This window comes from Homalodisca vitripennis, chromosome 1 (genome assembly GCF_021130785.1).
Source record: "Homalodisca vitripennis isolate AUS2020 chromosome 1, UT_GWSS_2.1, whole genome shotgun sequence".
NCBI lineage: Eukaryota > Metazoa > Arthropoda > Insecta > Hemiptera > Cicadellidae > Homalodisca > Homalodisca vitripennis.
Genome location: NC_060207.1, coordinates 244,362,413 through 244,385,379, shown reverse-complemented (window position 1 = coordinate 244,385,379; position 22,967 = coordinate 244,362,413). Strand labels below are relative to the sequence as shown.

At 36.3% G+C, this 22,967-nt stretch overlaps 1 protein-coding gene across 5 annotated transcripts in view; it reads left to right on the top strand.

The window, feature by feature from the left end:
* LOC124353222 overlaps window positions 1-6,675 on the top strand; it is a 133,346-nt gene extending 126,671 nt beyond the window's left edge. For all 5 annotated transcript variants that reach the window (XM_046803124.1, XM_046803122.1, XM_046803121.1 and 2 more), the window contains one exon: window positions 4,742-6,675. In XM_046803124.1, the coding sequence (XP_046659080.1) occupies window positions 4,758-5,978 (1,221 nt within the window). In that variant the 5' untranslated portion in view covers window positions 4,742-4,757 and the 3' untranslated portion in view covers window positions 5,979-6,675. The remainder of the gene's footprint in view (window positions 1-4,741) is intronic.
* The last annotated feature ends 16,292 nt before the right edge of the window (window positions 6,676-22,967 follow it).

Genomic DNA, 22,967 nt, shown 5'->3' with positions numbered 1-22,967 from the left:
GTCATCCTAAGATACGCCTATGCTTGTGACCACCAACACTGATTCGAAGTCATTACATTTCAAAAGCTATATTTTCAATAATATAAGTAAGTGTCTCAAAGCATTATTGACGTCAGTGATTACCGTTGATAGATGCCATCACCCAAACAATGTCCATTTAGCTTCGTCAAACCCGAAAACCCCCTCAGTTTCCAACGGAATTCTAAACGAAACGAAAACCTATTTTCAGATTTTAAGATGTTCTGAGAGAAGATTTTAAACCTCAGTCTGTATGTCTTGTACTGTATCGACTCTTCCCCTTGTTCTGTTTGATAAGATCCTCGCAAAGGCCAATGGCCCATGAGGACGGGCAGAAAAATTATTAAAAGGAGGCCGGCCTCTCCATGGGAAATGAACGTCTAATTCTTGAGATTAATATTAAAATGTTCATTATGCATTCGTAAAATTTTTTACCACAAATCCAATGTGTAAAAATAAATTTATAAATTACATTCCTGAGATTAATATTACAATTTTCATTATGCATTCATATAATTTTATCTTTACCACAAACCCAATGTCTAAAAATAAATTTAGAAATTACATTCCTGAGATTAATATTACAATTTTCATTATGCATTCATATAATTTTATCTTTACCACAAACCCAATGTGTAAAAATAAATTTAGAAATTACATTGCTTCAAAATAACGGTCGGGTTATTAAATTAAACTTAAATTAAGTTAAAACTCTATGACATTATTGTTTTGAATGCAAGAAAGAAAATACGTAGCAAGAGCTACATATCGGGTGGTGCGAATAAAATAAAGTAATTGCTCCCACTTTGGTGTTTTCCTGCAATTTTTTTATTTTAACTTAATAAAACAGTAACACTTTGTTTGCTGAGCAATCTCCATAACGTGTTATAATATGTCTTCATCCATCCAACACTTTCGTCCTGAATCAAACACTCGTTTATTCACCTGAAAATAAGAATATTCTAAGGCTCAGGTCTAGTTCTTCATAAAAGTAGCTTCATTTTATTCACACCACACATTATGAATACATAAACACAATAAATTGTAGTAATCAATGTGGTTTTCATTTTGTCCTAGTACGTAAGTTTCATGTTTAAAAAATATCCAAGAGAACATAAAATTAAGATCCATAATTTAACTGTAATATAACTCAATAAACAGTATAGAGCTAATAATGGTTAAAAGGTGTGTTCAGGAATGGAATTGATCTATGGGGAATAACCAGTGATACAATTACCGAAGTAAGAGATAAGCTTTGTACTAATAGAATTTGAAGTTATATACAATTTAGGAGTTTATATTTATATGCGTCTACAAAAGGGCTAGGATTATAGTCAATGTAAGTGTAAGTAAACTACAGAATATTTGATAGTGTGGACATCTGGTGTGAAACTTTAAAAACAGGTTTTATTTAATACTAAAATTTAATTAAATTAATATGTAAATCATAGAGTAAACCACCCCTCTCATGATAGTCTACTTTAATTTCACTAAATGCATAAGATATTAAGTGCGTTTCGATCTTCCATAAATTCATTGATGCTAGACTCTGTAATAGGGAATACAGAATTTATAATTGGACACAAATTTAGTTGTCATGGCCTTAATTTTAATTGGAATGCTGAATATTGTATAGCACATTTAACAGACGAGGTGAGCAAAAACTTGCACAGTATGAGAAACATATTTTTATGGATAAAGTGGTTTATACAATCGGCACTAATTCATAATCATTAAAAAGATATGATTATTTGTATAATTTATTTAAATAATACAGCTAACACTATAACGTCCTGCTTGAAATATCAGTCAACCTTAATTACGAATATGTTATGTCACTGGTAGCGCAGTAATAGATAAATACAATCTTTACTTGTTTATGTAAAAAAGTATGTTAATTTTATATTTTTCCATTATTTATATTTTTTATCAGTATTCATAAAATTTGATTTTAAATTTGCATGTTTTAAAAATTTGCAATTTTGGAACATATTAGTTTTGTTGTAAAACGATAACCTCAGAAATACAAGCAATCACTAAAACTTTAATGGATGTAATATGTTATAATCAGAATTTTGTTATAAAATGTTATAGAGATTGGCATACGACAAACTTGTCATTATAATATGTGTATTTTATAATTGTTCGCATATAAACACAACAAGAGTTATCCAACTTGATTTCTCCAACATTCTAAACAAGTTCATTCATCAAACTATACATCGTTGAAAGTCGCATTCTTGGGTAATAATGTTTTAATAACTTGTGCCAAACGTCAAACTCCATAAAATGTGTAACTAACGCTTCTAACTGTAGTTATAACTGTTTATTTTGTAACAATTATTTATTTTCACAAGATGTTGTAGAATATGGAACCTGAGGAATCTTACAATATTAGGTTTGTAGCATACAATACAATTCTCGATAAATTATTAAAAAAATCGGGTTAAATGTAACATAATATATTGCAAAAGTTTTCCGTTTTGTTTAAGCTACTATAACAATTTATTATGTATGTTTTCCAAAGATTAGATTATAACGTCTTGTTGAAAGTGACTTCTCTGATTAATAAGAAATCGGTAAAAATGTATTGAAATTGCGCAAACGTTGTTAGACTTTCTCATACTTGTCTTATACGTTTAGGAATAATTATAATAATATAATATGTTTGGTTACATATGAAATTACTTATGATTTATATCGACCTTGTAATATAAGTAATGATAAAAACCAATATGTCATCTCATTATAGCATTTATAAATACTAATACTGACATATTAGTACACGCTGCGACTAATATGTCTATCATTAAACTTTTGTATTTCATATAGATTTGATTTACTTTATAAGCTATTAAATATTTTCTACGTGCATTAGTACCTAAAGAACAACACTAAAATAACGCGTTAACTTGAATACTAAACAAGTAAAATATTGTCCTACAAGCTACAAGAGAACCTAGGAGTCAGCGACTGAAGTAGTGGACTAATCGACCCTCTGCCCGCTTAAGCGAGCTAATGCAGCAGCGTAGGTCGTTGGGCCAACGCCCGGTTGTGTAATCGACCCTCTTTTGAACATGGTAGGATTTATTTCATTTAGGTTCTTAGGCCCAACGACCCATTTAAATTATTATTGCCTAATATGAATTCGTGTTTCAAGTACACCACTGATCGTTGGCCCAACGAACTTACACAAGTAAATTAAATCTACAAGGGTCGTTGGGCCAACGAGCCAGTGGAGTAATCGAACCTATATATCTTTATAATGTGGGTCCTTGGGTCAACGATCCTCTGTACAAATTAAATTTATTTCAGGAGGGTCGTTGGTTCAACGATCAGTTGAGAAATCGAGCCGCTCCCCATTTCTATCCAACTTTTCCGAGAACCTTTCCAAGTACCCCCTCCCACCACCCATTTTTGCTATTCCGTGGAGACCCAAGTTTACTCTAACTTAGTGTCAACAGTTTTTTTTTTTTTTTTCCAACAAAAAGCAGCCAATTTACAAAGACAAGCATAGATAGTAAATGAATAGTTAATGCTATCAGTCTATACCGCCTCTCAATATTTCAAATCTTGGTCTAAATTGCGTTGTATTTAAAAGATAACACTCACTCTTTTACACACTCACAACACACAACACTCACAAAGAAAACACACTCACTTAATAAATAGTTAAGTCATAGTAATTGTTAACACTAAATATTCCATGTATCGTGAAACCGTTTATTTTGAAGAAATCTCTTCTGCACAGTAAAATAGTAATTGTAATAACAGTTCGGAATAAATTTAGGTCACAATTTGTTTTAACGCTAACACTAATGATAGATAAGAGTCAGCTGTAGTGAAACGATATTCCCTATAAGAACAATGTTATGTCTCATGTAGTTTTACACGGGTACGTTTTAATCGTTGCGTTATGGGTAGCGTCTCATTTTGAAGATCTTATTAATATGTATACATATTCTTGGGCTTTCTTGTAAAGTTTTTTATATTACAGTTTTTAAATCATGAAGTACTTAAAAGTTTGAGATTGTTCTGAATAACCAATAGAGATATCGAAAAACTACAAATACTGTGATAATTATGTGGTAATGAGACATTTTCCATAATTTTACGACTCAAAATAGGGTCGTAAAGGTGCATGAGGCTTAATATTGTTCATAAGTATAAGGATACAAAAAATGCAAAAACTGGCTATACTGAATGTTCGCATTTTAAATGAACAGCAGTAATTATTTGTATCTGTTCCAATAGTGCGTATTATCCCATATTGGGTCTCTGAAAGGGTTAAAATAGTATATAACGGAGTTTAGCTTGTATTTAGACATTTGGACAAGTATTAAAACTATTAAGTGATCCAAGAGACGAGTAAAACGCTTCCAATGGTCAAGAGCTCCAACAGGGATAATCTCCCAATGGTCGGTGGTTTCAGGTGCTAAAGTATGGTGTGTCTAGAGGCCAGCTATCTCAAAGAACCAAGAGCTTGAAGAGAGTCTCGTTTGATAGCAGTTTCCAGATACTCAATTAGTGATTTAGTGATTATGAAATAAAACATCATATTTTATTTTATTTACAGGCATAACTGATTTCTGATTAAAATACCACACTATTTAAATAATACTGTGAAACTAAATATTGTTTTTTTTTTTTACAACCAACTATGCATCTTTATTGCTGATCGCCTACTTTAAATTATAACTTATTAATGGAGACTTTGTTTTAGCAATAAATCAACCAAGATGGAGGAGTCCTGGATGACCAGTTCGTTCCTCGCCCAGGTCTTGCAGTCCGTGGAGGAAACCCAAGAGGAAGTGGAAGTGATCAAGGTCCAGTCGTCTTCTGTAGTTCCTTCCGGTGCAAACTACTGTAGTCTGCTGTCCAGAGTCCATGTCAACTACAAATTGGGTCAAGAAAATGTAGTTAAGTCCACATCATTGATCGTGAAAACCCCTCTTGTATCTGGAGAAATGAAGAACTTCCTCGAGAGAGCTGGAGTGTACCGAACGGAATGTGTGGTTTACAACGAGATATTACCAAAAATGTACGAACTTAAAGACTTGAAGTGCACAGCGAAATCCTTCCACTGTCCTCTTGAAAAATCACTAGTGTTGGAGGACCTGAAACTCAGTGGCTTTGTCATGGCGGATCGACTGAAGCAACTAGACTTCCAACACTGCCAGCTTGTGCTGGAGCGGATGGCTATGTTTCACGCTCTATCGGTAGGGGTTCACCACAGATACCCGGATTTACTGCCGAACACCGGTGTCCATCTATTATACAACGACACCTTGCCGGAACTGTACAAGAAGCAGCTGAGAGGTATGAGCCAGACAAATTTGACATCGCTGATCGAAGAATTAGAGGGAATCGATGGCTGCAAAAAGTACGCTGATGCAATTCGTGATATCGCTCCCTCACACTATAATAAGGCGTTGGAGTTCTTGGTACCAGGTGATAAAGGCCTAAACGTTTACAACTTCGGTGATGTCTGGATCAACAACATGATGTTCAAGTACAACGACGACGGTGAGGTAGTCGAAGTCAAGTTCATCGACTTCCAAAACGCTCTGTTCGGCACGTACGCCGTCGACCTGAACTACTTCTGGTGGTCGAGTGCTAACGAGAGTGTGCGGGAAAATCACAGAGAGGAACTGTTCGAGGTTTACCGTCGGACTCTGAACAGGACCCTCGATGAGATCGGATGTTCTGAGCATCTAACAAAGGAAGACTTTGATCGACAGATGAAATCGTCTGGACCTTACGTAGTTTACGTCCTGTACGGTATCCTTCCAGTCGTAATGGCCCAACCCAATGACCACGTAGAATTCAGTAATCTCAGTTCGGATCAGTTTGTGGACGCCCCCAACAGGAAGAACCTACGGAGTCTTTATTACAGGAAAAATATACTGAAAGTATTGCAACAGCTTGATAAGTGTGGAGTGCTAAAGTCAAACACATGAATATTATAGTACGGAAACCCTTACTATGTTTTAGTATTTAAAGTATTATTTCATTACAATAATAGCTAATGTGCAGTTTGTACTTTAGGACTTTCTTCGCATAACAATGAGCAAACCTCTAAATAAAAGACACGCATAAGAAAACAATTGTACTAAAAACCCTAGTAGAAAAATATGAACGTTCTTTTCACATATATGAACATTGCAGTAAGAATGGAAACTGCTGTTTTCAAGTTTCACTCGGGGGAGGTCTCTGTTACGTAGTATACTATAGAATAGAGCATTGATAAATATTAGAGGAGTCAAGGGCACCCAATTGTACTTATTATCAATATTTGCCGTTCCATGTTAAATGCTGTGGAATGGAACGATATGTCATCATATAGAAGTTTCTAATTTTTGGTCCCAATTTAAATTTTTCTTCAAATCAAAATGTTACTTTTACAGCTTTTCCTGTTAGTTAAACGCACACCTGTTATTTCAATCAATGCAATTGTTATTGAGCTACTAGTATTTTTAGTGTAAATACGTTTATATCAATTGTTTTTATTTTGATACAATTTTGTATCGTTACATTTTATTATTTCATCTAATAATACAGGTTTATGTAATATTTTAAGTTTAATATTATATTTTAAGACAGCGGTTATGCCTACATGATGTACAGAGAAAATAAAAGCTATCAGTATTAAACAAAATAATTGGACGTGTTTTAATTTGTTCTAAATGCCTTATTATATTAACTTATTGATATTAATAATATTTTACAGAATGGACGAAACACATAGGGTGGCAATGTCTGAGGTCATAGTAATAAGTACTCGGTATTGCAAAGTTTACACGCAAGTTTCAATGTGGCAAGAAACGTATATGCACTACTTTTAGGTATTAGATAAAAATATGACTTTGCCACGATACTAGCAAAATAGAGTAAGAATGAACTTAAATTTTATATGGGCGGTGGGAATAGTTATTCCAATGTTCTTTGGTATACTACTTAGGAAAGTATCTCCTTACACGTTAGTCTCAACTCACACTACGGTGTCAGCTTACTTCGCTCGACATTGTAGCTTTAGTCGCAAAAAGGGAAAAAGGAATCAAAGTAGAAGAAGAAACAAAGGAGTCGAAGTAGAAGTCGACCTCGCCTAATACAAAATCGTGACGGGATTAACCATTTTCGAGACGACTTAACAAAAAAACGACGTCTCGTCAGAAGGACATCACCAAAATTTATACCCATTCCAATCTGGCAAATAAAATATTGTCACAGGTAACCTTTTTTGTTCTTTTAGGACAAGTAGCTTATACATTGCACTTAGTCCTATAAAGACCTTAGCGCTGCTTCCGGAGTGACAGGATATTCAGGATGGGTAAGGTTAGGGGGTAGGGGGTAGGGGCCGCCTCCTATCGAGATCCATGAGGAAGAGTTAGGACACTAATCTCAAAGTCATGTCCCCTCGGAAGAAGGGGAGGCCAGCTCTGAACCAGCCTCTTCAGTCAAAACAGACGGGGTGGCACGCCCTTGTTGAGGCTAGCAAGAATCTCTGATACTTAAGAAACGAACTCCAACAGTCATCTCCCGCAGTAGAATCGAATTACCCTTGCACTCCAGAATCTCGACATTCACGGTTAGTGATGTTCCGCTCCTGGACATCCATAAGGTTTATCATAGTTTAGTGTTTTTTTAGAATAAACTTAAGTATTTTGTCCAAATACGATAGTTTTTGTAGAGCAATTAAAATCATAATTATTGCTTGAATTTAATGTACAGTTTTAAGTTGTTTCATCGTTTTTTCTTCTCACTTCTTTGAAAATAATGAACCAATAAGAAATAAATAATCCAATGTCTACTTTACTTTGCAGTTTGGACACTGTAGGAATCGATGGGGATTAAAAACTGCAGTATGTCAATTCCGAGTCTATTTTAAAATTCATTTCATTCCTACTCAATTTAACAATTATAAAGTTTCATTGTTAACAAAAATCATTACATTTTCTCTGACTTCTTTGAATAAACGCTCGAGAGCGTAAGAATTGCCGGAAACTCTAATGTGGGAGTGAGTGCAAATAAATTGAAGAAGCATGCACCATGATAACTTCATTCGGTAGTCATAAATGCTATTACTAAAAATGTTTTAGTTGGATAGGTCAAGTAATTCATTACATCTGTAAGTTTCTACATGATTGGGAGTGTGTAGAAGAGCTATGGCTCCAAAAGAGAGTATCTTAAATAGGGGGTTCACCTTGAAGACGGCAGAATGACGTCATAGCTTGCACAGGAAGTTGAATCAGTATTCACTTGAGAGAATTTTAGCCATGCACGTTTGGTGTATTAGGTTTGATGGATAAAAAAACAATTCATTGAAATCTAAGAGTTCAAAAAAATATCAATGGGTATGAGTGAAAAAAATCTTGGTTAAGTTAATGACTTGTATTCTAGTACTGTACACGCACACAAACTAAGTAAAGGCATTTATTTCCGTTTACGCAGAATGTTGATACAAAAACGTCGTTTTAACATTGCCATGGCTCTTATAGGAGATGTCATTAAACCGACTGTGGTTCTTAATACCGCACTGAATCTATCAAGGAATCCAGACAGATTGTTGACAAGATTAACAAATTTATTTTATATGAAGTACTTACATCTTTATATCAGCAATCTCAGAACCAGATCGAAATAGAAATAAAAAATGGGTTACTGGATTCAAGCTCATGGATTCATAAATAATAGCATAATTCCATTGTATAATAAATAAATTTTTCATTGTGTAAAGTATATTTATGTAGAGACATGTATATTTAATTTTAATAAAGTAGTCACAGTTGTATTACTTCGTATTAACATGGAACACATGTTTTACGTATTAACACTTCTGTTTCCTTTAACATGGAAGCAGTAAGTCCTTAGGGCATGTAACAAAATTGTCTGCACACAAAGGCCAGTTACTTTTTACATACAAACAAACGAACTACCATATACCGAAACAAAACCAACATTTATTTATGTATTATAAAATTATTGCTATATCATTACTGTAACTCCACAATAATGCATTTTCTTAGAGGATTACGAGTTTCTATTCTTTTTGTTCCTTGTAAAAAAATACAAAGTTATACAAAAATCTAAAACGTGCGTTATTTCTTTTGTCATTCCAACTCTAATAAAAACGCACTTACGCGTGGCTCGTAAGCAAACGCATAGGGGAAATTCATTTAAATATTCAATAACATATAAATAAAATTCAACCGTTTAATATAAATTCCTGGAGCACATATGGTTCAAGAATAAATGTAAATATGTTTAATGTTATCTTAATAATATATCTGTGTATGTTTAGGAACACGAAGGAGAATAGACAAAAGTTGTTTAATATCTCTTGAGCACTCGTTAAAAACCATGGTGACATGGGGTTTTTTTAATTAATATAAATTTAGTTACTTTAAAACTGTATTTTAAACATGTTACAAAATAAATGTTACATCTCAAAGTTTTTATATGAGATAATACACAAAATGAAAACCCGATAATGTTTGTACATGAGACTTTTCAAATTCAAAGACAAACCTAAAGAGAATCTATTAAAAATGTACGAAATTTATTTTTTTTGTTTTAGCGTTTTTTTCTTAGATTATAAATGAAGTGTTTTAAATAAAACTAGATATTGATAAGTGACATGCGTGTATACATACACTCTTTGACTTATACACGTAGATATCAAAAACACCTTCACTACCAGTAATACAAAACAAAAATCAGTAACACTACGTTTCGAGATCTGCTATCTGATCTCTTCTTCAGGTGGAAAACTAACCTAACACATAACCACAATCTGGGTTAAAATTAACAAATCGTATCACAGCAGACCAACCGATCAGTCAACCATCAATCAAAATTAGGCCGCTTTGGTTGCCAATTCTTAAAAAGGAGTAACAAGGAAACCTGAAGTATAAAACAGATTAGATATTTGTAATAAACCAAAGTGAAGTCACAGTGATGAACCAATAATAAAACAGGCTAACTCTTTTTGTCGCCATCTTTTTTTCTGCCGTGACGATATACTATTGGCCTCATTTCAGTTGTTTGTGGTTGGTAGTTCAGTGCAGACCTATTTTTGATGTGTATTCATTAGTTCGGGTTTAATAATTAGTGTTTTATTTTTATTGATTGTATGTTTTAGATATAGTGTGCATAAACAATTTTAATATACGATTAAAACTAAACCAACTTCATTACTTCAAGGAACTGAAAATTCAAACTTTGAAAGGGGCGCCAAATTTTATGGGACACGTGTATGATTCTACAGTTAGAAGTTGTAAACATTACCTTCTTATTGCAGTCCTTCTAAATATAATATGTAATGTTTATAAGTAACGAAAGGAGACTTTCAGGTTTAGAATTTTACATCGTAATAAAAACTGATACTAGTACATTCGTTAGTTGAATAGTGATAAGTACAATGCAATTACCTGTATGTTCAATGAATGTAAAATACATATTATTATACTATCTGTTCGGGTGTATAAGAGGTTGTATCCTCTCTTAAAGTATGTATAATAAGTACAGGTATGTAATCTGCCTTATCAGCGAAGTAATTCAACGAAATAATGTAATCCATAAGACAGTGTGTTAAGATTATATCTTTTTAAATGTGTTTTACATGACACGTTCTAGTTATAAAATAACATCTTTTTGTATCAAATAATTACTTTTTAATACATTTAAAATTTGGCTCCACCTTAAAATATCGCATGGCATTGGCATTGAGTAGCTTTTATTTTATTAAACTTAAATTTTATTTTACTTTTCAATTACTTGAATTATGTACAAGAATTAAAGTCGGTTTATTTTTATTTTCAGTAACTGTTGTGTATTCCCTAATGTAATTAAAATATAGATGAAGATTTTCATATAGTACAACATAACATTTTATGACTTCACTTATTGTTGAAGATATGTTATTTTCTCAAAGAACATTATCTCATTCCATTTTGTTATACTGAAATACTGTTTGGCATCCATGAGATATGAGATAAATGATATTAATATTTAGAAAGGTACATTTGGGCAACATATTACAAGTCGTTGCTCTGTCATTTTTCAAAGGCCTCGGAGGAATTCTGGTACAAGTAGAAATATTTCCCAAGTGCCTGTGAGGTAAGCTATATTTATATCAAAGTGTTACATGTTGGACTCTCTCCTATGCTACTGTTCTAAGACATATCCCACATTGCTTTTAGTAGAAATGTTACTCATAATAAGTTGTGTATGAACGAAGGTGTATTCTCTGAGGTTATGGTCGTTAAAGGAAATACACATCTCAGCAACTTACTCCGTCTCCGCTACTTGCCCTGATTCGTAGGATCCTAAAGGAACGTCATTTGGAATCCTGATGTTACCTGAGAAGCTTCCTATAGCAACTCTGATGTATCAAATGGTGATTTGAAAATTTTCTATCTCTCAGCCCCTTTCATTGCTCCAGGTGCATTCTACATTGGCTCTAACAGGAAAATTATAAAGTTTAAATTATTACATGAAATACCCAAGATAAAAATGTTTTCCAAATGCTAAGGACCACAATCTTGAATATTTTAAGAACTACGGAAGTTATCGTGTTCATAATTATACCCACAATGTTGTTCACTATCTACAACTCTGTGCGCCTACTATGTGGAAATCTTGTAAGATTACAAAAGAAACACGTAAGAATAAACATTATTGTATATAACCTGTAAATTCTAAAATGTTTTCCGCTAATTATAACTTATAAATAATCATCTTTTTCCAATCTTTGAATGATATTGATATAACCCTGAAAGATAAAGAAAAGAGTGAAGAAATAAGATTAGTTTAAAATTATGTAAAATATACTAAAAATCATTTAATTTTAGTTTATATTGGCAATTGGTTAATAAACATTATGCGCGAATCAACATTTCGTAAACTGGCCGCCATCTTGAAATATTTTACTAGTTAAGACTCAAGTTCAAGATTTTTATTCTTGTAGATTGTACAGCATAACAATGGACAAAGGTCACTAAGGCTAGAATATTTTCCAGTTATAGTTTTCAAAATACTCATAGACCTCATATAAACAGTTTTCGACTAGGAAGCTCTTAACTGCTGATTTAAATTTATTGTACGGCAATTTCTTGATATTATTTGGTAAAACATTGGACATTTTTATACCCATATATTCAAAATTATTTTGTGTACTAGTATACATACATCTTTTCGTGTTTAAATTATTTTTATATCTTGTGTTAAAGCCGTGAATACTGGTTGAGTCATTAAATTTATTAATATTTTCTTTAATATGCAACAAGGTTGAGAAGACGTACAGTGATTAAATTACTCTTAGGCACATGAATAAAGGTTTACAGTGGGTTTGATCCGGAGCGCCACATATTAACCTGACTGCCCTCTTAAGTAACGTAAAAACATTTTTACACTATCCGGAAGTACCCCATAAGGAGATACCGTAGCTGAGATGGCTTTGAATGTAAGCATAGTATATGCTCAGAAGGATGTCAGGAGTAACACTACTCTTTAGAGATCTCAACAAAAAGAGCCCCTTTGCTAGTTTGGTGGCTACATTGTCAATATGATTACCCCATTTTAAGTCAGTTTGTAAAAATATGCCCAGGAACTTCAAAGCACAGATTTCTTTCCTTTTTGATGACAAACTAAGTGCTAAGCCCTGCACCTTCCCAGCATTCAGACTTTACTTATTAGCACAGCATCAGTCTACAACTATTTTTGTCTTATCTTCTAGGGTGTCATGGACCTCCATAGTTTCCGTTTTATGTTGCATAAGCCAATAAATACATATACAGTACATACATACATTTTCTGATTATGGTAGTTTTGGATTCTGCAGCTCATGCTCGAAGACAATGATAAAAATATCCTGGAAATTTCGTTATGAAGACGATTGTAATAGGTAGATTTTTATGAAATATACCTAAATCTATATGATATGTCTCTATCCAAATCTACCTAGAATTACATACAAAATAGTGGATTTTATTCCGGACTTATCCATGTCATAACGCTCTGGTATTATTTCTTTATTCTAACCTAGATGTTAGTTATGTGTGAGGTAGCTAGCTATCCACCTGAGGAAGAGATCAGCTTCCAGCTCTCGAAACGTTACTGGTTTGTTGTACCACTAAACCATTTCAAAATTCCAGAAAAATGTTTTTTTCCTGCACAATCCTCCCATTGTCAAAAACAAACTTAAATTTTAACATTTATGAAAACAATTGATTTAACTTATTTTAAGGTAGAATCAAAATTCTGTACTAGTATATTCTATCCTTCAGATTTTTCAAAAAAGATTTTGTCATACATATATGCTGTATTTTGTACTTTCTTATCTCGAGTCTACTAAAACCCTGAGTGATATTTTTCACAGCAACTTATTCAATATGTTTTATGATATGTCACTATTATAAACTAAATGGAGTATAACAATTTCTTTCAGTCAGGAAGGATTGTTCTTCACAGGAGAAATGGCAAAGAAGTAAGTGACGAGTTTGTTCATCACCTAAAACAGTCAAAGAGATCAATGTTAAATACATAATAACACTAGAATTACAACATAGTTATTATCATTATACAGGGTGCCTTTTTCAATTAGCCTCCATTTTTATCTTGGAAACTATAAACCTGACAGAAACGTTTTAATTGGTGAACCTTTCCTGGTTTTTAGAGGCATTAAAAATGTCTTTTTCGAAAATAATACTGTACAAAAAAGCTGCTACAATTTTTCAATGTGGCGGTCAGAGACACTTATAAATAGATGAAGTGATAGTCTCATTGTCTCATCAAGTGTACCTATCTCTGATGTCGAAACGTTGTACATGTTTCGTTTTGATCTTTTCCGTCGTAGACTTTCTTTGGATCTCTCCAGACGAACATGACTTCAGATTCCAGGAGTCAAATCTGAGGCAGTGTTAGATACCAGACGCTGCGATAAAGAGAAAGGTGAACTGGAGCTAAATTCAAAATTCAATTGTCCTCTTAACTTGTTCCCTCCTAAATGACAGGAGGAATCTTGAAATGTGACTTGGCTCTTGGCTTTTACCGTCCATAGTTTTATTCTTGGCAAGTTGATGCTGAACGTTGTCACAGTGAGAGTTTTGACGGGTGTTCTTCCTAAACGCTGGTCGGGAAATGTTGTAAAAGTTCACTCTGGCAATTTTCACTGCTGCTCTATATTAATATCATCAAAACCAGTTAACTCATATGGTTTAAACTAGCCCGCCATCTAGCGGCAGCAAAGTCTAAAAATAGCGAGTTATTTTATTTACTTCTGGGCAACAATTATTACACTTCTCACAATAAAACTGCAATCAGTAGTTACTCACTAACATTAACTAAATGAGTGCATATACTGTATAGAGCATTTACTTACGGTCAACACCAGATAAAAATTGAAGTTGATACTTCTGAACGCTGAGAATTGAACAGTTGTTGGATTTAGTCTCTTTTCGAAACAATGCACCTGGAAACAAAATGACGACCAAAATAGTTGTTAAAACTCGCTCGAATACAACAAGCCTCCGTATGACTATACTAGTAGTCCTGAAAATTACTAAATAATTGGGGTGGTTATTCAGCCACCCCTTTAAAAAGTTGAAAATATCTAATATATTGAGTCACTTGCACGATTACTAATTAATATTTAATCCGGGCAAGTGATGCCAAAGTGAAGAAGGTCAGGAGACCGAAGTTATCTGTATAGGTGCGAGACCTAGGGAGGTGTGTTCATTTCCCAGACGTCTAGTTTTGGAAGATGGCGTTACCTCGGTCTTTATTTCAAAGTCGAGTAGGTGGGTTATATTCATTAATGTTTTGACCGAAAGCATCCTCTTAAGCCCTAGCAACGCCTGGGCAGCTGTGCACTTGATGAAGTAACGCTACAAAAGTTGAGATCGTTGGATCACTATAATGCTAAACAGTGGACTTGGCTCCCCTCTCTGGCTTTCAACATCCTTAGTTAACATCCTTAACATGCATCTAGCTTGCCTCGAAAAGTCTTCGTGTATTCATCAACCTATAATAACCACAGTTTCTAGTTCCGCATGAGCTAAGAAATGGATTTCTAGGGCTCGCAATGCTCTTCGTTTGACAAATTTACTAAGAGCCTGCAAAAGAGTGGGTAGACGGACTGCTGTAAATCCGTGGAGAGCCCAAATGTCACCCTGGATGGATCCTTCCTAATCTCGGTGCGGGATATACTTACGAATGCACAGTCTCTCTACAATATTACGCTCTCTGAAGGAAAGATTTTATTTTGAAAGCCAAGTGCCATATGGGACTGTAGCTCGCATAACACAAAGTTCCTCAGAATGAACTGTGATCGTATCAAGGATCGTGATGCTGTAAGTGACACAATGATGCAGCTGTTCACCTGTGTGTGATGTCTTGTGAGTGAAATTCCTGCACTACACGATAACCAGTCATTGAGATGCTCTGAGGCAGATATATGATCTATGGAAGTTAGTAAATGTTAAAACAGGATTATTGTTCCTATTACTATTCCTATTATTCCTCCTGTAATGAATGAAGTATCAGCGGCGTTCCTTTCGACTCCTATTCTTCCTTTCTTTGCTGTTTCCATCTCCTTTCGTGGTACTGGCAATTAGAATATCAGGATAAAATACACGGATATAAGAAATCTTAAAAACCATTGTCATTTCATCGAGTTTCATGATTTAAATGGAAACATCTTGCATGTTACTTATCCTCTTAGTATTTTTTTTTAATTTACCACTATGCAGTAGTTATACAAATAATATCCACGAGTTTACTAAGAAACTCCGCTTTCTAATTGTTATTTAATTATTAGATACTAATTTTATGGCACAAGTGTTGTAATGGTTAGTTTGAAAGTATTGATCTTTATGATAGAAAATGTAATTAAATACAAAGCTTTATACTTTCATATTTTGGTCAGTTTATATGTGGACGTACTCATAGTCTTTACAATTTGTATACCATAATAACAATTTTGCGCAAAACTTTTCTCAAAATCAACCTAACACACGGAAAATATAAAAGTGATGCCGTTTTAATAAAGCAAACATCTTTCTCTTTATATTTTCAAAAACAGAATAGGAGAAGTCAAATTTGTAATAAAATTGTTGAATTTGAGTTATGGGTGAATTACATGAGAGATTTGCCATGTAGAGATTTATGACTCTTGATTCGAAATTAGCCAAAAGATGTGGATTTTGAACTAGAGTGGTAGAGTTCTCATGTAAAACACTGATCTTTATATTCCTACGACCTAAAGTAATTTGATACTTCTACGAGATTTCATGGTACCTATAAATAGGCTTTTTACATATAGAAATCTCAATTACACCTAAACGTGTCTAGTTCATTACTTAATCATAATATTAATAATAATCTATAGTTTAAAACATACTATTTCCTGTATTCTTAGTTAAAACTTTGATATGTTACTTACCATCTGTAGTGTATGATTATTCATAGGTATTTTGGCTTGAATTTCTTGAAGACTCCTTTTTAGGGTTTGTACCTGAAAATTAATAGCAAAAATGTTTCATAATCACCCTAACTGTTAGTGTTTTTATAAAAAGATTAAGATGCAGATGGCAAATTCAGATGTACGGCGTAAGAAAAACACGATTATTTGCGTTTTTTGTATCAACACCTTTTTTGTGTACAACTTGTTTTTACGAAGAGTTATAAATGTAAATCCACATTGCCGCAAAGGAAAAATCGTCAAACCACACAACTTTCGAAAAGTATTATTTTATGCTAATATATTTTTCAAGCTTGATGGTTTCTTGCACATACATTTTATATTCCAACGCTTAGGTATTCTAAACCGAAACACCAAACGTGTCTTTTTCAGTCTTCCTAACAAATTTCCGTAAGGTTTAATTGCCTTTTCTGATAATATCCTAAAATATGTTCTGTTTGCTCTCTAAAAATCCTTTCAAAAGCAGTTGAGAAATAAAATCTAAATCGACTCATAATTGTTTCAAATTGTTATTTTAATAATGTTGTAGCATCAGAACTGACTAAAATAATTTATAGATTGACAACATTCAAAATGAAGGTCAATTAATTTAGTTTTAACAGATTAAAGTTGGAGACAAAACTTAATTTTACGTTTGTTACAATGCCAATGGTACGTTTAAGGGAGAAAGCTCCTTGTTAGGAATCCCCAATCTTAAAGTGTGTAAGCTACAAGCTACGAGTCTAGAAGCTATGAGTCTACAAGCTACGGCTCTACAAGCTACGGGTCTACAAGCTACGGCTCTACAAGCTACGAGTCTATAAGCTACGGGTCTACAAGCTACGAGTCTACAAGCTACGGTCTACAAGCTACGGGTCTACAAGCTACGGGTCTACAAGCTACGGGTCTACAAGCTACGGTCTACAAGCTACGGCTCTACAAGCTACGAGTCTACAAGCTACGGGTCTACAAGCTACGGGTCTACAAGCTACGGCTCTACAAGCTACGGGTCTACAAGCTACGGCTCTACAAGCTACGAGTCTACAAGCTACGGGTCTACAAGCTACGAGGTCTACAAGCTACGGGTCTACAAGCTACGGGTCTGCAAGCTACGGCTCTACAAGCTACGGTCTGCAAGCTACGGCTCTACAAGCTACGAGTCTACAAGCTACGGGTCTACAAGCTACGAGTCTACAAGCTACGGGTCTACCAAGCTACGGGTCTACAAGCTACGGCTCTACAAGCTACGGGTCTGCAAGCTACGGCTCTACAAGCTACGAGTCTACAAGCTACGGGTCTACAAGCTACGAGTCTACAAGCTACGGGTCTACAAGCTACGGGTCTGCAAGCTACGGCTCTACAAGCTACGGGTCTGCAAGCTACGGCTCTACAAGCTACGAGTCTACAAGCTACGGGTCTACAAGCTACGGGTCTACAAGCTACGGGTCTACAAGCTACGGGTCCTGCAAGCTACGGCTCTACAAGCTACGGGCCTACAAGCTACGGCTCTACAAGCTACGGGTCTGCAAGCTACGGCCTCTACAAGCTAACGAGTCTACAAGCTACGAGTCTACAAGCTACGGATCTACAAGCTACGGCTCTACAAGCTACGGGTCTGCAAGCTACGGCTCTACAAGCTACGAGTCTACAAGCTACGGGTCTACAAGCTACGGGTCTGCAAGCTACGGCTCTACAAGCTACGGGTTCTACAAGCTACGGCTCTACAAGCTACGGGTCTGCAAGCTACGGGGTCTACAAGCTACGGCTCTACAAGCTACGAGTCTACAAGCTACGGGTCTACAAGCTACGAGTCTACAAGCTACGGGTCTACAAGCTACGGGTTCTGCAAGCTACGGCTCTACAAGCTACGGGTCTGCAAGCTACGGCTCTACAAGCTACGGGTCTGCAAGCTACGGCTCTACAAGCTACGAGTCTACAAGCTACGGGTCTACAAGCTACGGGTCTACAAGCTACGGGTCTACAAGCTACGGGTCTGCAAGCTACGGGGTCTGCAAGCTACGGCTCTACAAGCTACGGGTCTGCAAGCTACGGCTCTACAAGCTACGAGTCTACAAGCTAACGGGTCTACAAGCTACGGGTCTAACAAGCTACGAGTCTACAAGCTACGGGTCCTACAAGCTACGGGTCTGCAAGCTACGGCTCTACAAGCTACGGGTCTGCAAGCTACGGCTCTACAAGCTACGGGTCTACAAGCTACGGGTCTACAAGCTACGAGTCTACAAGCTACGGGTCTACAAGCTCTACGGGTCTGCAAGCTACGGCTCTACAAGCTACGGGTCTACAAGCTACGGCTCTACAAAGCTACGGGTTCCTGCAAGCTACGGCTCTACAAGCTACGAGTCTACAAGCTACGAGTCTACAAGCTACGGGTCTACAAGCTACGGCTCTACAAGCTACGGTCTGCAAGCTACGGCTCTACAAGCTACGAGTCTACAAGCTACGGGTCTACAAGCTACGGGTCTACAAGCTACGGGTCTGCAAGCTACGGCTCTACAAGCTACGGTCTACAAGCTACGGGTCTGCAAGCTACGGCTCTACAAGCTACGGGTCTGCAAGCTACGGCTCTACAAGCTACGAGTCTACAAGCTACGGGTCTACAAGCTACGGGTCTGCAAGCTACGGCTCTACAAGCTACGGGTCTACAAGCTACGGCTCTACAAGCTACGGGTCTGCAAGCTACGGCTCTACAAGCTACGAGTCTACAAGCTACGAGTCTACAAGCTACGGGTCCTACAAGCTACGGGTCTACAAGCTAACGGCTCTACAAGCTACGGGTCTACAAGCTACGGGTCTACAAGCTACGGCTCTACAAGCTACGGCTCTACAAGCTACGGGTCTACAAGCTACGGCTCTTTCTACAAGCTACGGGTCTGCAAGCTACGGCTTCTACAAGCTACGGGTCTACAAGCTACGGCTCTACAAGCTACGGGTCTGCAAGCTACGGGTCTGCAAGCTACGGCTCTACAAGCTACGGGTCTACAAGCTACGGGTCTACAAGCTACGGGTCTGCAAGCTACGGGTCTACAAGCTACGGCTCTACAAGCTACGGCTCTACAAGCTACGGGTCTGCAAGCTACGGCTCTACAAGCTGCGAGTCTACAAGCTACAGGTCTACAAGCTAACGGCTCTACAAGCTACGGGTCTACAAGCTACGGGTCTGCAAGCTACGGTCTACAAGCTACGGCTCTACAAGCTACGCCTCTACAAGCCAGGAGTCTACAAGCTAGCCACACGGATTAGTAGTCGTACAATCGTAATGAATTATTAGTCGTAATGGATTACAAACATATGACTATCACTCATAAAAACACTTTTTTTCTTGTATAGTGTATAATTTTTGAGTATTTAAACAACAAAGTAAACACAGGTTGGGACTATTTGATGAAAACTGTTCGTATGAGAACTGATTATATCTTTAACACTTTCTTACGGCGCTAAAATGAAGATGACCACCAGTACAGCCGGCTCTTAGAGTGGTACAATCGATTTTGGGTTGGGTATGATTTTAAATTTTACTGTAATAATATTTCAAGGTACCGTTCTTGAATGCAGAGAGAGAAAGAAAAATATTTTGGTTCACTTCACGAGGAATTGTAGACATTTGAAGTAGTCATTTTGGGTTATTTTATAATCAAACACAATTGAAAACTGCTGATGATAAAGATTTCCAATTTTTACAGTAAGTACTCGTATGTGATGACGTGAGCTGAGGGATTGACATAATTTTTATTTTGATGTATAATAATATATTTATTAGTTTATATTAATACATCTTTCTTTACTGAAGTACTGTTAATATGTTTAACGACATTTTTCTGTAGAATAACTCTTTCCTAATAAAAAATAGTCCATTTTCGTTTCGTAGAGGTAAAGGTGGTAATATGAGCCCCTACTTTCTTTTTTGTAAATAATAATTTTATTTTTTTTATTTTTACCAAATTATTTGTGTTGGACTTCAACTAGAACATTTGGTGAATATATTTATAAATAATGCAGTCAATTAATTAAACATAAAGTGAAATAAAAAATAAAAAATCAAAACAAGTCGTATTGTTAAAAAAAATTTCTGTGCTGGAATTATGAGCCCCTAAAGTAAATACATGGAAAAGAGTGTTAAAAATGACAGTCATACAAAAATATCCTATATGAAAATTGTATTTTATAATTACAAAACTTTAACAGTGTAAAAAAGGTGTAAAACAAACAAAAAATATTTTATGGTCTGCAAAAGTCACAAACATACACATCCTTTTCAGCCCCAGCACAATCATTGTGTGCCCACATTTTCACACATCATGCACTGGATCCACAGTTCTCCTCGATGATCGGCTGAGTAAAGTCCTTCACAAAACATACAGGGCGTATGTATGCTCATCTCCGGGATTATCAACTCCCACAGGCATTTCCAAAACTGACTCTCCGGAATTGACGGAGCAGTCCGATTCATCTGAGTCCTTGTCTCCGAAAATTTTCCGTTTTAACAGACTTGACAGTGTTTTTTGTCTTTGTTGCAGACTGGATTTTTTTCCTTTTTCCTTTTCTCTGATTCTTCTTTTTTTAGTGTCAGTCAATTTCTTTTTTTCCGCTGCTTCTAGCAGAGCATTTTTGTAGGGTGATGATGTGACCAGAGCAGCTTTTGACGGTTTCGGTCCTTTGTTTGAAACTTTTTTCTTAGGTTTGGGTACAGGCCATATATCCTTTGGTGACACAGCAGTTGTCGAATTGTTGTTGTTTTCCACATTCACCGGATGGACCTGCAAGGTCTAGGTCTTCAGTGGACGGTCGAAATAAGGTGGATGTGATGGGTTGTAGGTGGGCTTTCGGTCTCGGGCGGGTTATCCTCACTTAGGACTTTGGATAATCTCTTCAGGATCATCGACGTCCTCCTCTGAGTGTTCAAAGTTGTGTACCATTTGAGGCTGTGTCGGCTTTCTCTTTCTTGCTTGCAGTAGGGTTTCCATGTCGAATGTCTCTTCAGATGATGGTGCAAAGTCTGCAGCAGTGAAGACATTCCTGTTGCATGGATACAATCCGTTGTTTTAAAACCCATTTCACAGCTATCGACCCTGTCTGGCAAGCTAGGTACGCTTGTCCTAGAAGCTCTGCAATGTCATAGGGTCCCACTCGTTTTTTCGCCATGTCGAATATACCGGCGTATTTGTTCACTGTAGTGGTGTTTTAGTGGCCCCAGGAATGACTTGTCTAACGTTGTAGCTTATGTGACGTGTGTGGGGGCAAACTAATGATTGATATGAAGTTATCCCTCGCAAGATTCACAATATCTATGTTTTTTGTGTGAGAGTTGTGACCATCTAGGATCAGAAGTACAGGATCTTCTTTTGTTGGCTTAGTCTTCTCAATAAAAATGGCGTAGCCAGTCTGTAAACAGGTTTGATTGTATCCACCCTGAAGGGTGGCACCTACCAATCGCCCCTGGTGGAGCACCTTTCATAAGCAGATCTGTCATGTTTTTTCTTGGGAAAATTAACATGGGCGGAATGAAAGTGCCCCCTGCGCTCATGCAACAGGATGACAGTCACAAGAGAGCCTCTTTTCAGCTGAGCTAAGAGCTCCCACTTGTCTCTTCCCCCGTAAACCAATCACTCTGGGAATTTTACTCTGAACCACAGATATCCCTGTCTCGTCGACATTGAAAACTCTGTCGGCTGGGTATTTGTGTTTTCCTATACTCAGCTTCTAAGATGTCGAAGAAATTGTTTACTGCCTCTTCATTGAATCCATTTGCCCTTGAAAATGAAGTTGCTGAAGGTTTCAATACAGATAATACATCCTTGTGCCGCCTCATAAAATGGTTCGAACCAAGCCCTACCAGCTAACCCCTCTGTTTTGAACGGATTTTTTATCCCGTTTCTTACACAAAGTTGGTAAGCTATTCTGCGAACATCTTGTCTGGTGAGACCGTAAAACTTGCTCTCCATCTGAAGCAGGTACTCAACAAGCTCCATTTCCAGCTGGTCTCCCATTATAGTTTTTCCTTCCCAGACGAGTGGCAGCTGCTTCTTCTGGTGGCTTGTCACCTCGAGCAAGTCTTTTGCAGAGTCGGTCTTGGGACAGAAAATTTCTGAGAAGCCTTTTTCAATCCCATTTCTTTGTTCCTAATCGCATTTTATTGCCATGACCATATCATCGGTATTCCAATTTTTTCTTTTAGGTTTAGGTGCCTTGCTTAAACTCTTTCGTGGCATCTGAAAACAATAAAAGTAGGGAACACAAGTTGTAGTGCATGTAATATGAGCCCCTTAAAGATGGGGCTCATATAAACAGGCACAGAAGGGGGCTCATATTACCGACATCGCCATATTGAATTTCCTTCATCCATAATCTATCTTTGTTACTGTCTGAATTATTTATCACCCACAATAAATCAAAGCTTAAAACCTACTCTATTAGATTACTTAGCCTATTAGAGTTACTGCAATCGAATAGTAATCATAATTAATGGCTAAAA